The 14957-nt window shown below is 44.0% G+C and overlaps 1 protein-coding gene across 2 annotated transcripts in view; it reads left to right on the top strand.

Moving 5' to 3' along the window:
• Positions 1-6872: 6872 nt before the first annotated feature.
• Positions 6873-14957, top strand: part of Nt5b (5' nucleotidase B) — a 292848-nt gene continuing 284763 nt past the window's right edge. The window contains exons 1-2 of one of the 2 annotated variants that reach the window (XM_071689863.1): positions 6894-7305; positions 13938-14068. In XM_071689863.1, the coding sequence (XP_071545964.1) occupies positions 14022-14068 (47 nt within the window). In that variant the 5' untranslated portion in view covers positions 6894-7305; positions 13938-14021. Of the gene's footprint in view, positions 7306-13937; positions 14069-14957 lie in introns of both variants that reach the window. The other variant, XM_071689864.1, reaches the window with a different exon arrangement.

The raw sequence follows: 14957 nt of genomic DNA, 5'->3' as shown, positions 1-14957 counted from the left end.
CCATGACGCCTTCTGAGATGTTGGCAGACACCATGACGCCTTCTGATGTTGGTAGACACCATGACGCCTTCTGATGTTGGCAGACACCATGACGCCTTCTGAGATGTTGGCAAACACCATGACGCCTTCTGAGATGTTGGCAGACACCATGACGCCTTCTGAGATGTTGGCAAACACCATGACGCCTTCTGAGATGTTGGCAGACACTATGACGCCTTCTGATGTTGGCAGACACCATGACGCCTTCTGATGTTGGCAGACACCATGACGCCTTCTGAGATGTTGGCAGACACCATGACGCCTTCTGATGTTGGCAGACACCATGACGCCTTCTGAGATGTTGGCAGACACCATGACGCCTTCTGAGATGTTGGCAGACACCATGACGCCTTCTGATGTTGGCAGACACCATGACGCCTTCTGAGATGTTGGCAGACACCATGACGCCTTCTGATGCTGGCAGACACCATGACGCCTTCTGAGATGTTGGCAGACACCATGACGCCTTCTGATGTTGGCAGACACCATGACGCCTTCTGAGATGTTGGCAGACACCATGACGCCTTCTGATGTTGGCAGACACCATGACGCCTTCTGAGATGTTGGCAGACACCATGACGCCTTCTGACGTTGGCAGACACCATGACGCCTTCTGATGTTGGCAGACACCATGACGCCTTCTGAGATGTTGGCAGACACCATGACGCCTTCTGAGATGTTGGCAGACACCATGACGCCTTCTGACGTTGGCAGACACCATGACGCCTTCTGATGTTGGCAGACACCATGACGCCTTCTGATGTTGGCAGACACCATGACGCCTTCTGAGATGTTGGCAGACACCATGACGCCTTCTGATGCTGGCAGACACCATGACGCCTTCTGAGATGTTGGCAGACACCATGACGCCTTCTGATGTTGGCAGACACCATGACGCCTGATGTTGGCAGACACCATGACGCCTTCTGATGTTGGCAGACACCATGACGCCTTCTGAGATGTTGGCAGACACCATGACGCCTTCTGAGATGTTGGCAAACACCATGACGCCTTCTGAGATGTTGGCAGACACCATGACGCCTTCTGAGATGTTGGCAGACACCATGACGCCTTCTGAGATGTTGGCAAACACCATGACGCCTTCTGAGATGTTGGCAGACACCATGACGCCTTCTGAGATGTTGGCAGACACCATGACGCCTTCTGAGATGTTGGCAGACACCATGACGCCTTCTGAGATGTTGGCAGACACCATGACGCCTTCTGAGATGTTGGCAGACACCATGACGCCTTCTGAGATGTTGGCAGACACCATGACGCCTTCTGAGATGTTGGCAGACACCATGACGCCTTCTGAGATGTTGGCAGACACCATGACGCCTTCTGCACCACCACCACGAACCCACTCCCTGACCCTGGTGATCATCCTTGTGTCCATACTGGCCAGATATTATGTAAACAATGTGGATATTATGTAAACAATAAGGATATGATGTAAACAATGTGGATACTATGTAAACAATGTGGATAATGAAGGAATGTCCTTCCTTCCTTTGGCTTCAGTAAGGCCCAGAGGTTGCTGGTACTATGATACAGAGGTACTGAAACTGAAATTGATATCTAAACAAAACTCTAATTTTCTTAGAGGCAGATCTAGCAATGACCATGTTGTTTGCAAGATGGAAAGAGGAATGTTGTTTGTTTTCGGTAGGAAAACAGGCATAAAGTGGGTCTTGGTGGCATTAAACTTAACCATGTTTCGTCTACCCAACTTACACTTCAGCTGCCTCGATGGCGCGTAATGGTGAACACCACCTCAGTTCTCCTATACCAAAGAGCTCAAAGAAACTGTAGAACACGTGATCGAATCCCTGTGGTGCACGTGCGAGCAGAGCTGGAGTGTCTGGGGCCCTGTAGTGCAGCTGTAGGAGGGCTGAAGTGTACCAGGGGTCCTGTAGTGCAGCTGTAGGAGGGCTGAAGTGTACCAGGGGTCCTGTAGTGCAGCTGTAGGAGGGTTGAAGTGTACCAGGGTTCCTGTAGTGCAGCTGTAAGAGGGCTAGAGTGTATCTGCGCTCCTGTAGTGCAGCTGTAGTAGGGCTGAAATGTACCAGGGGTCCTGTAGTGCAGCTGTAGAAGGGCTGAAGTGTACCCGGGGTCCTGTAGTGCAACTGTAGGAGGGCTGAAGTGTACCCGGGGTCCTGTAGTGCAGCTGTAGGAGGGCTGAAGTGTACCCGGGGTCCTGTAATGCAGCTGTAGGAGGGCTAAAGTGTATCCGCGCTCCTGTAGTGTAGCTGTAGTAGGGCTGAAGTGTACCAGGGGTCCTGTAGTGCAGCTGTAGGAGGGATGAAGTGTACCAGGAGTCCTGTTGTGCAGCTGTAGGAGGGCTGAAGTGTACCAGGAGCCCTGTAGTGCAGCTGTAGGAGGGCTGAAGTGTACCAGGGGTCATGTAGTGCAACTGTAGGAGGGCTGAAATGTACCAGGGGTCCTGTAGTGCAGCTGTAGGAGGGCTGAAATGTACCAGGGGTCCTGTAGTGCAGCTGTAGGAGAGGTGAAGTGTACCAGGGGTCCTGTAGTGCAGCTGTAGGAGGGCTGAAGTGTACCAGGGGTCCTGTAGTGCAGCTGTAGGAGGGCTGAAGTGTACCAGGGGTCCTGTAGTGCAGCTGTAGGAGGGCTGAAGTGTACCAGGGGTCCTGTAGTGCAGCTGTAGGAGAGGTGAAGTGTACCCGGGGTCCTGTAGTGCAGCTGTAGGAGGGCTGAAGTGTATCTGCGCTCCTGTAGTGCAGCTGTAGTAGGGCTGAAATGTACCAGGGGTCCTGTAGTGCAGCTGTAGAAGGGCTGAAGTGTACCCGGGGTCCTGTAGTGCAACTGTAGGAGGGCTGAAGTGTACCCGGGGTCCTGTAGTGCAGCTGTAGGAGGGCTGAAGTGTACCCGGGGTCCTGTAATGCAGCTGTAGGAGGGCTAAAGTGTATCCGCGCTCCTGTAGTGTAGCTGTAGTAGGGCTGAAGTGTACCAGGGGTCCTGTAGTGCAGCTGTAGGAGGGATGAAGTGTACCAGGAGTCCTGTTGTGCAGCTGTAGGAGGGCTGAAGTGTACCAGGAGCCCTGTAGTGCAGCTGTAGGAGGGCTGAAGTGTACCAGGGGTCATGTAGTGCAACTGTAGGAAGGCTGAAATGTACCAGGGGTCCTGTAGTGCAGCTGTAGGAGGGCTGAAATGTACCAGGGGTCCTGTAGTGCAGCTGTAGGAGAGGTGAAGTGTACCAGGGGTCCTGTAGTGCAGCTGTAGGAGGGCTGAAGTGTACCAGGAGTCCTGTAGTGCAGCAGTAGGAGGGCTGAAGTGTACCAGGGTTCCTGTAGTGCAGCTGTAGGAGGGCTGAAGTGTACCCGGGGTCCTGTAGTGCAGCTGTAGGAGAGGTGAAGTGTACCCGGGGTCCTGTAGTGCAGCTGTAGGAGGGCTGAAGTGTACCAGGGGTCCTGCAGTGCAACTGTAGGAGGGCTGAAGTGTACCAGGGGTCCTGTAGTGCAACTGTAGGAGAGGTGAAGTGTACCCGGGGTCCTTTAGCGCAGCTGTAGGAGAGGTGAAGTGTACCAGGGGTCCTGTAGTGCAGCTGTAGGAGAGGTGAAGTGTACCCAGGGTCTTGTAGTGCAGCTGTAGGAGAGGTGAAGTGTACCAGGGGTCCTGTAGTGCAGCTGTAGGAGAGTTGAAGTATACCCGGGGCCCTGTAGTGCAGCTGTAGGAGGGCTAAAGTGTACCAGGAGTCCTGTAGTGCAACTGTAGGAGGGGTGAAGTGTACCAGGAGTCCTGTAGTGCAACTGTAGGAGGGCTGAAGTGTACCAGGGGTCCTGTAGTGCAGCTGTAGGAAGGCTGAAGTGTACTAGGGGTCCTGTAGTGCAGCTGTAGGAGGAGTGAAGTGTACCAGGGGTCCTGTAGTGCAGCTGTAGGAGGGCTGAAGTGTACCAGGGGTCCTGTAGTGCAACTGCAGGAGGGCTGAAGTGTACCAGGGGTCCTGTAATGCAGCTGTAGGAGGACTGAAGTGTACCAGGGGTCATGTAGTGCAGCTGTAGGAGGACTGAAATGTACTAGGGGTCCTGTAGTGCAGCTGTAGGAGAGGTGAAGTGTACCAGGGGTCCTGTAGTGCAGCTGTAGGAGAGGTGAAGTGTACCAGGGGTCCTGTAGTGCAGCTGTAGGAGAGGTGAAGTGTACCAGGGGTCCTGTAGTGCAGCTGTAGGAGGGCTGAAGTGTCCCTGTAATGTTGCTGCAGGAGGAGTGTTGAGGTGGAGCCAGGGTCCTCCCGTCCCACTACAGGAGGGAGGGGGCGTGGCCTTGCGGGGGGGGGGGCCCACAGAGGTACTGCAGCAGTAGGAGGCAAAGGTGGCGCCTGCGCTGCTGCTGCAGGTGCTGCAGCTGCAGGTAAGGGCGTTGAAAGCCAACACGGGGCTCAGGGATAGCCACACACACACACACACACACATTTGAAAGGGGGGATCCAGTGACGTTCCTCTCTCTCTCTCTCTCTCTCTCTCTCTCTCTCTCTCTCTCTCTCTCTCTCTCTCTCTCTCTCTCTCTCTCTCTCTCTCTCTCTCTCTCTCTCTCTCTCTCTCTCCCTTACAACCCCATTGAAAACGTACGAAAATATAAAAGAAAGATCCCGTCTAATGGCAGTAATTAGCGTCCTTATATACAAAGCAAAGTCCATGGCGTGCGTTACGTAAAGGTGGCGAAGCGAAGACGTAGATTTCCATTCAAAACACTTTCCATCAGGAAGGAGACGAAGATGAAAGATAAATGAATCAAAAATGGAGGAACTCAGGCCCCTGAACGGATCCCAGGAGCCTCCACACCATCAGGTCCAGCTGCAGGAAGATGGTGGAATGTTCACACACACAGCTTCTACTGAAGGAGGAGCAGCAGCAGGAGGAGGAAGCTGCTGCTTCTACAGCTGCTTCTACAGGAGCAGAAGGAAGCTGCTAGGGTCAGATAGACAGTACAAGATCAAGGACGATTGATTGAGCGACAGCTGGGGGCGTGGTTGACAAGGTCACACACCCCCAATTCCCTCCGTCGACCCCAGGGTTTGCCCTGAGCGTCAAGGTCATGGTGCATATACGCCATTTTGAGAATGCATTCCTGAAACACAATGGCTCTCTACGCTGCCTGGGCGTTTAAAAAGGGTAACAGGCAACGAGGGAGCGTAGGTGGCGAGCAAATGGAAAAAAAGGTATTCAAAATCATTCGATTCTTGGCTGTAACTTGGCGTTGACAGCTTTTTTTAAATGGCACTCGACAGGCCCAGTGCTCTGGCCTTTTAATGGCAGTGGGAGATGCTAAAGCGAATCACTCCAAAATAATTTGAGTGTACAGTTACCCTAAGGTATATAATCGTTCCATAATGGATGATTTCTACAAGGTCTACGATTATGGAATATAAATCTACATATGTACATTACGTGAGAGGAAAGTGATCAGATGTAGATAAATGTAACTTTTAATCATTTGATTTCGGGGTCTTCATCAGGGTAGTATATCCTTACTTTACACCTTGTGTACAAGCGTAAGTAATGTATGTATATATACATATATCAATGTATTTAAAGACGTAAAAGACCTTGATTATCACAATTCAACATCGTGCCCCGTGGCACAGTACAACCCGCCCACATTTATATAAGACCAGAAGTGTCATAAAAAACGGAACATTTACATCAATACAAAACATAGAAAACGTATATGTTCAAGACACTAACTCAAACAAATTTGAAATAATTCCTCGACTTTACCTCAAGATGGATTGGTGACGTTGTCAAGTGAAGACGAAGGTGAACTGATGATATAATTCTTTGTAGAGAACCTCGACGACTGTGATCACCGGGCAGGAACAGGGAAATAATCCAGAGCAGAAGATAAGGAGAAGTAGATAACACTAGTGAAGGAAGGGGCGCAGTTTGACTGCAGAATATGGATTAGTGGCCTTTAAATCAAATTACATCCATGGCGACCAATGACAAGAAGCACATCAGACGAAAACCACAAAAAATAAAGTATTTGCTCAACTTATAAAGAAATATGATACTTAAATGATTATGAACACTGCTTTTAACTCAGTCTTATGGTTATGGAATTTGACAATAGAGAAATAACAGCTAAAACAAATGTACTGTGGTTTAAACAGAGCGCCATAGATGATCTAAATTGTATTTTTTTCTTATGATTAAATGTTAATATAACTGTAAGATATCATATTGATGAGTATTAGTGATGTGTTGCATCGAGGTAGTGAACAAGATTAGTGATATACTGAAAAATATGATTGTGAGTAAGACTGGTATACTGTACTATTGATACTGAGTATGACTGATATATTACTGCATTACTGAAGTGTGTATGCGAGTAGTATACTACCATAATGGTAATGTGTATGATAGATATGTTACAATGCAGAGAAGTATGACAGCGATGTACTGCATATATTGGTAGTATGATAGCGATATACTGCAGTAATGGTGGCGAGTATGATAGCGATATACTGCAATAATGATGGCGATGATAGGTATACTGGAACACTGAGTGTGTATGACTTTGCACTAAAGCATTAGCTGGTGTGGATTACGATGGAGGAATTTTCAAATGTATTAATGTAGTGTTATCTTGTTGCGTCTGCATCAACAGAAAATGTCCATTAAACCATTATTATCTCCCTTCTTTAACCTTATGTACTCACCATCAGAAAAAGGCAAGCCCTGTCGATTCTAATTCAATAAGTTTAGTAAGATTTTATGTCGAAGATCAGTAGATAAAGTTGTAAGAAGAAGAGGAGACAAACGCTCGCTCATACTGCGGGAGAAAGAGAAAAAAAAAAAGGAAAAAAAAAACCTAGTCAAGTGTGTTAGTGCAGACGACAGTGGAGGGGCGAGGACGACCACTCACACGACCTGGCTTGTGCCTGCAGCAGCAGCCAGCACCGACGACCTGACCTCCAGCTTCTGAAGGTGGACTACCGTGCCCTCACGAACCACTCCCCTCCTCCACCAACCTCCTTCTGAAATCCAGACCGCCGACGAAGGGCCTCTCTGTATATCGATCTAACTTCACCTTTTCCGCGGACAGGAGCCCATTCCTGGTGATAGATTGTTTCATAACGTTGCCCCCGTGACCTCCACTGCGACCTCTGGCAATTGCAGTTGCTCAGGGAGGGGGTAAAGACCTGTGGGTCTGTCGTGTCAGCCTGGTGAACGAGGTGGTGTGAAGACGGGCATTGCGACAGCCACAGCCTCAGTCTATTACCAGTGTCGTCGTGGTAATTCTTCAACAAGTAAGTAATATTCTTGTCTGTTATTTGCTACGTTCTTGATTAATATGTACGTCATGGTTGGAAATGTTCCTTTGACCTGTGGTCCGTGTCTGACCTACATATCGGATTGACCTCCTTAGTCCTATTGCACCCCCTTGACCGTCTGGCTTGTCCTTTCCCTCTACATGATCCACGGGCCAACCTGATGCTCTCCTTGACCTCCTAGGCCGCTCTATTGGTCTCTGGCCCACAGGCCACTTTGGTGTTCTTCACCCACAGGCCACCCTATTCCTACCCTAGGCCCCAGAGGCCAACTTAGTGCTTCCCTTGGCCCACAGGCCATCCTGTTGCTCTCCATTGCCCCAGAGGCAACCCTATTGATCTTATTGGCCCACAGGCTTCCCTTTTGCTCTACTTTACCACAGTGGCCACCCAACTGCTCTCCTAAGGCCACAGGCCACCCTCTTGCTGTGCTTTGCCCCAGAGGCCACCCTATTGCTCCCCGAGGCCCACAAGCCACCCCTTTGCTCTCCTGTATCCCAAGGGCTGCCTTATTGTTGTCCCTGGCACACAGAAAACCATGTCGCTCTTCTTTACCCCAGAACCCAACCTATTGCTCCCCATGGCCCACGGGCCATGCTTTCCATGGCACTAATGCTTTCCATGGCACACAGGCCTGTAGGCCACCTCACTGTTCTCTTTGTTCCTGGCATTTACCTGGCACAGGGCATAGGACCCACACATCTAAGTTGGGATGCAGGTTGACCAGGCTGTTGGCAATCACATCCATGGGCCCACACAGCCACTACATCCCAGCTTATTTGGCACTCCATTTTAAAAATTTTCCAGGGCCCTTTTGAATTTTTCAACTATGCATCTCATGTTGTTTGTTATCCACAGGCAACGTACTGAACAGAGTTGGGCCCAGACTGCTCACGGTATTTTCTCTGTAATATTTTGGAAAATGGACATACTTGTCCTTTTGATAGATTTTAACATAAGTGGTACCAGTGGATTCCTTACACTCAGTTGAACTGATACGGAGTGTGGGTTTTTAGCTATAGCACCTCCTACTCCCAAAAGATGGTCCCCACAGAGAGGACAGGGCTTTAAATTAGGAAATTCTTGGGTAAAACCAGTCCATACCATGTGTTCACCTTGTAAGGAATTGTTTGGCACCTCAGTTCATGAATGTCCTCACACATAGCGTGAAAACTTTCTCAAATGACTGTCATTCAGACATATGCAGCAAAACATTCACCTGGCCATTTTTAAAGATTCAGGAGAGTTTTATTTGGTTTGTAGACTGATTTAAAGACTTAATAAAAATGTGAAAAACAAGATATCTTACATGTGGGGTCTAGCAGTTGCCAATTTCCCTTGTTACTGAGGAGATGTACTCCACTGGATGGCAACATGCATTGTAACATTGCATGTTGCACATGTGCTGGGAGTATTTGAATATCTAAATGTACAGGGATCTCTTAGTGGATCTGCCTCACATAGGGCCACATTCTAATGTAGACATTAGAACTCGCTATTTACATCAAAGCTGTTGGTGCATGGTGCCCGTCTGAGCTTGTCTCCTCGATGATGAGAGAAATTATTTACTGTTAGAACCTACATATCATCTGTAGTATAGGCAAGCAAGAAATTTTTTATTTTTAGATCTTTTGGTAATTGGAATTATAATTATCTAATGAATAAAGGCAGACAGTATGAATTATGTACATGTGTATATATATATATATGTCTGTGTGTGTATATATATGTGTATATTGAGATGTATAGGTATGTATATTTGCGAGTGTAGACATGTATGTATATACATGTGTATGTGGGTGGGTTGGGCCATTCTTTCGTCTGTTTCCTTGCGCTACCTCGCTAACGCGGGAGACAGCGACAAAGCAAAATAAGAATTAAAAGAAATAAATTATCTAATCAACATTTTGCCCTCATAACCCTATACATGTGTGCTGTTGGGTTATTTGTTGTGAATGATGAGAAATAATGGGGTTAGTTAAAAAATCACACACATAGTACCTTATACACCAAACAGTAATTCCATAAAAAGTATAACAAAGATTCCAAAATCAGAGCATGTGTGTCTGTTTTCTGATTAACTACCATATTTTCTTTTTGTGCTTATCTGACCTTTTAATTTTAGGGGCCTTATTGCTCTCCTTAGCTCGTAAGCCACCTTAATGCTCTCCTTAGTCTGCAGACTGCTTTAATGCTCTTCTTGGCTCACAAGCCACCCTGCTACTCTCCTTGGCCTGCAGACCACTCTACTTCTCCTTTGCACACAGTACGCCTGTTGCATTCCTTGGCCCTTAGGTCACCCTGTTGCTCTTTTTTGGTTCACAAGCAACCCTATTGCTCTTCTTGGCTCACAAGCCACCCTTTCACTCTCATGTGCTGTCAAGCCACCCTACCACTCTCATTTGCCCAAAGGCCACCCTATTCCTGGCACATTCCTTGGCCCACACGCCACTAGTATACCTATCAGTCCACAGGCTGCCCTATTGCTCCTTTTGCCCTACAGATTACCCTGTTATTCACCTCAGGCTTGGGATTGAATATACCAACATGAGCAGAATAATCTAACTAAGGCAATGGTTGCTTTAGCTGAGTACAAAATGGTAAAGGCTATGAATCAAATTTTTTTCTTTTATTATTATACTTTTTTGCTGTCTCCTGCATTAGCAAGGTAGTGCAAGGAAACAGATGAAAGACTGGCCCAACCCACCCACATACACATGAATATACAAAAACGCCCACACGTGCTCATATACATACCTATACATTTCAACATATGCATACATATACATACACAGACATATTCATATATACACATGTACATATTCATGCTTGCTGCTTTCATCCATTCCCATTGCTACCCCGCCACACATGAAATAGCCTCCCCCCGCGAATGCACGTGAGGTAGCACTAGGAAAAGACAACGAAGGCCACATTCATTCACACTCAGTCTCTATCTGTCATGTGTAATGCACCAAAACCACAGCTCCCTTTCGACATCATATGCATTGTTGTTAATTCAGTGAGAAATATGAGATATTCTTTGCTTTTAATCATGCATGATGATTTTTGTCAGTTTTGTAGTTAATGAAGTCTTTAATAATAATCCTGTGAAACCTAATAACTGATAAAGGAGGATGGGGCTTGGGAGATGACAGAAATATGGGATTCAGTTTAGGAAAATGAGTAGAACATAGTAATCTAACACAGGTTATGTTCAGCATCAATTTGAATATTGTATGCTGGAACCTTCCACCTGGAAGATATTTACATACAGCAATACAGTACATTGAAAATGTTTCATTTTTGTGAAAGTGATAAAACATATGTTGTTCTTTAAGTTCTCATTGATTGTTTTCTCTTAAAGCTCCTCAAATCTTAATACGTCTTTTCTTATCAGCTGAGATCCTCAAATCTTTATTTGTCATGTTGTACCTCTTTACACAAGGTGTACCTAAAGTGGTGCACTTTTTTTGTGGGAACATTTCATGACACACTTTAAATGCCTTTGAATCTTTTCCTGTATTCTCATCTAACTTCTTTCTCTCAAGCAGAGTTTTACATTTTCTTTCCTCAGCTTTGCTTCTTGCATCCTTTTTATATGTTCTTAAGCAGTTACAGACCATACCATTGCTGTCATATAGTTCGCCCATGTCATCTGATAAACCTCTGTCTAGTCCCTTTCCAGGCTGCATATCATGCACAGTGCTTAGTGTGTCTCTAGTTACGCTCACCATATCATTTATGCTCTTGTCTACCTTGTATTCCTTCTGAATATACCGTGTGTATTTATGGACACCTTTATTTTGACAATATGCATTTGCAATGCCCACATCTGCTGATGTACATTTTCAGTGTATTCTTTTGTGATTGTCTTTTACATTTGGGACCCCACATCAAACTAGCCATCCCTCTTCTCTTTTGGTTCCAGCCAATTCATTTAAACCCTTAATTGGATAATTTATCAGAAATTACCCTTTCCTAGTGCACATACAAAAAAAAAAAAGATGGTGCAGACATTCCTTACGGGATGTCTACATCATATATTGTTAAAGACAATACCCAGAAAAGAAGTATCTTTCCTCTATATTGAGGGATGGGGAGGGCTTGGGCTGGTGATACGAATGCTCATTATTTATATATCGTAATCATGGTTTTTTCCGGGCTTGATTTCATTGTACCAATCACATTATGTACTTTGTTTTTTCTAGGTGAGATTTCACGCAAAAAATGCATATTATCAATGTATTTTGTACATATGTTTGTACCTAGTTTGTGCTCTCCACATTTTTGTATACCATGTGTATCATTTATATATTTCCATGTAATACATAAAGGAAGAACTTCATGGACATGAAGAGATGACCAATAATTTCAATTTAATTCAAAACATAACACTGATGCTATAGATGTTGTTTCTTTTATTTTAGAACTAACTACAGTAGTGGGTAAGAACATCTGGCATCATTTATCTTTATCTCTGGCACCTGTTCCCACCTGGAACTCCCTCAAGGGGGTGGCCATGGCACAAGAGTCTCCATAACTAATGAACTCCAGTGCATCCTTCAGCAGTTATATATTGAGTTTGACAGAGTACTGATACAACAAAATTTAGTTGTCCCGTAATCCTTTATATCCTGCCACTTGAAGGCTTACTCCAAGTAATGGTGCTCCTTTTCATTAACCTTGGATCAATTGTCTGTCCTTTCTTATACCTGCTAGGAGGTATGTTGCTTATGAAATGTTTCTCATGTATTTTCCCTTGATATATGGAAATGAGTTCCATAACTAGGTTTAAGTTGCCTCTCACTTTAGAATAGGTGCACAAACATACTCCTCAAAAATGACTTATTTGATGGGATGGGATAATGTTATTTTTGATCAATGAAACGGTAAAAAAGCTGCGCAGGAACAAAGCAATGATGTCCTTTATTTTATGCCAATGCAGGAAGAGCAGAGCATTAACATCCAGTATATTATACCAGAAACTGGAGGTGATCATAAATATGGCATACACCCTTGGGCTACAGTAAGAGATGTGAAGTTGATTATTGCAAAAGTCCTGAGACAGTTAGCTGTCTGACAAAAGTAACAGATAAAGAAAAGTAAGAATGAACCGAAGATTTAGTGAAAATACTGCAAATAGTAGTGAAACAAATGGAAAAAGAGCCAAGATTATAGCTTTGCAGATAACATCACAGATAATTTCTCCTTAAAGATATCTAATTGTAATAAGTGAAAAGAGATGTCCACTTTCCTTAATGAACAGGGAATTAGATCATCAAAATGATTTCAAGGAACTCAGTCAAATTAGACTTTCCTTTTCTGAAATGAGATGATTGATTTTCCTAGTTGTTGATTTTTTATAGGAATTCATCAGACTGAAAAACATTGATGAGAAATGTAAAGCACTTTTCACTGCTTTACTTCTTCACCAAATCATACATTTTTTCTTTTTTATTATTACTATACTACCCGAGGACCCCTTTCTCTGAAAAAGTTCCTGCAGCTTTAATGCTGCACTGCTTCCAGTAGCAGGGACAGGATGGACTCCTTTAAGTGAGAAGTTCCTCAAATAGACTTTTATCAACATTTATCAGGCTTAACATGTGTTTAGTTTGAAGAACCATATGTAATTTGATTAATGAGTCCTCCACACTTACCTTACACAGATACTTTACATGCGATTACATGTAGTTTGAAGAGCTTCTTGCATGTGCCTCACGAGATTAAAGTCTCACAGATACTTTGCATGTGATTTGTTTGAAAAGAAGATACTGTACCCTAGAAACTTGCAGAGATTGATTTGAAGTCACTAATAAGATACTACATGTGATTGATTTGAATAGTGTGGTAGGATTATCCTTTTAGAACACCAATGAAATTGATTTTGAAAATTTTAGTGAACATTGTATGTTGAATATTCAAACATTCTTGATATATGAATGTTGGGACGGGTAGACTAACTTAACAATATGTTTACCCCCTAAATATTAACATTTTGTATCCTTTACGCTAGTCTTTTTCTACTTACAAACATGAATAATGACTTTGTAAGAATATTCACTTATCATTTGTGGAATAAACAGTGTAAATAGTTTTACCTGTTTGATGATATGTTTTATTTACTGAGGTCCATGTGTGAAAAGGAAAGACAGCACAGTCTCGCACCTAGAACAGCTGGACCTCGGGAACTACTGATGATTTGTATGGTCTTGAGAAAACATTCATAGACAAAAATGTCTCTGACTAATTGAAGGGAGGAGGGTAATCCAGCTGGAGGCTCATTGTTTTTGGAAAGTGTCCTGCAAGTGCCCAGGTCATCTTGGTGGTTATTAGTATGTGTACTATGCTTCTCTGTGGTATTTTATATAACAAGAATTCATCTGCTCTGTGTATGTTGGCAAAATATTCAAGTTACTGTGTTTGTGTATATTTGTGAGCTTAACATCTCCACTGTTTAGTGCATATGAACGAGGATCTACTTGAGTTTGATTGATTCTACGTGAATAAATATTTAGGAAAATGTACATGCTTATTTAGTTATGTTTTCCATTATGGTCTTTAACTCATGAAATTATAAATAAGTATTAAGACCGAGTCACCTACAACAGAGCTTCCTCTCGCTATCAACGGAACCAAACAATACACCTGAACTGGAAGATATAGAACACAGCCGAGGTTGAGCCAAACCGCTGATGAGTGTGATGGCCAGCCTTAGGAGAGGCCAGGGTGGCATCCTCAAGTTAGTTGTGTTGCTGTTGTTAGTAGGATGATGTTCTGTTGCTTTGTTACTTTTTTTTCCCCGAAGGTTTTATGTTTTTAAAGGAGTGATGTTTTTACTAATGTTTATATGTTGTGACACAAGTGTTAAGTAGTTATTGATATTTTATGTGACACGTGTTATGTAGTTCCTGGTGTTTTGTTGCTATGTACTGGAGTTGTGTAGTGACTTTTGAGCTTTTGCTGTTACTATAGTTGTGTTGATGTTGATGTACTGTTCATGGAGTTCTGTGTTTTGTTTTATTGTGGGTGATGTGACTGCTGGTGTTTCAAGTGTGTTTTTGTTACAATGTTGTTTTGTCCTTAACAGCTTTTGTCCTTACGGACACTAACTTGTGTTACTGTTGGTGCCCTGGTATTATGTCATAAGTGTTAACATACATTTGTATGGTGTTTTATTGTTGCTTTTTATTGAGTGATAATATGGTGATACTGATCATCATGGTTTTAATGATGTGTTGATGTTGTCATGGTGTATTTTGTGTGTGAAATTTTGATATCATTATCATTGTTGATGTTGTGCCATTACTAATATTATGTTGTTATTGGTGCCCTGATGTAAATGATGTAAATGAGTTCATTGTCTGTTGTTCTTAGGATCTTTTGTATGAGTTTTGAGTCTTGAGTTATAGCAATTGGATATTTGTTCTTATTGGTACAGCAATATAGTATAGTCTCGTTGAGAACTGTCTTTTTCCAAAAGATTGTGTCATTTCTGTGCTCCAGCTAGGAATGCAGCGTTGAAGCTTCAGGAGCCTCATATAAGGGTTTGTGGGACTGTGTGATTATTATGATAACAGTGAAAGTAATTAATTGTCTATCTGTCTATATCTCTGATGCCTGATCCTGAT

The sequence above is a fragment of the Panulirus ornatus genome, chromosome 47, assembly GCF_036320965.1.
Source record: "Panulirus ornatus isolate Po-2019 chromosome 47, ASM3632096v1, whole genome shotgun sequence".
Lineage (NCBI taxonomy): Eukaryota > Metazoa > Arthropoda > Malacostraca > Decapoda > Palinuridae > Panulirus > Panulirus ornatus.
This window is presented reverse-complemented; position numbering and strand designations above follow the sequence as displayed.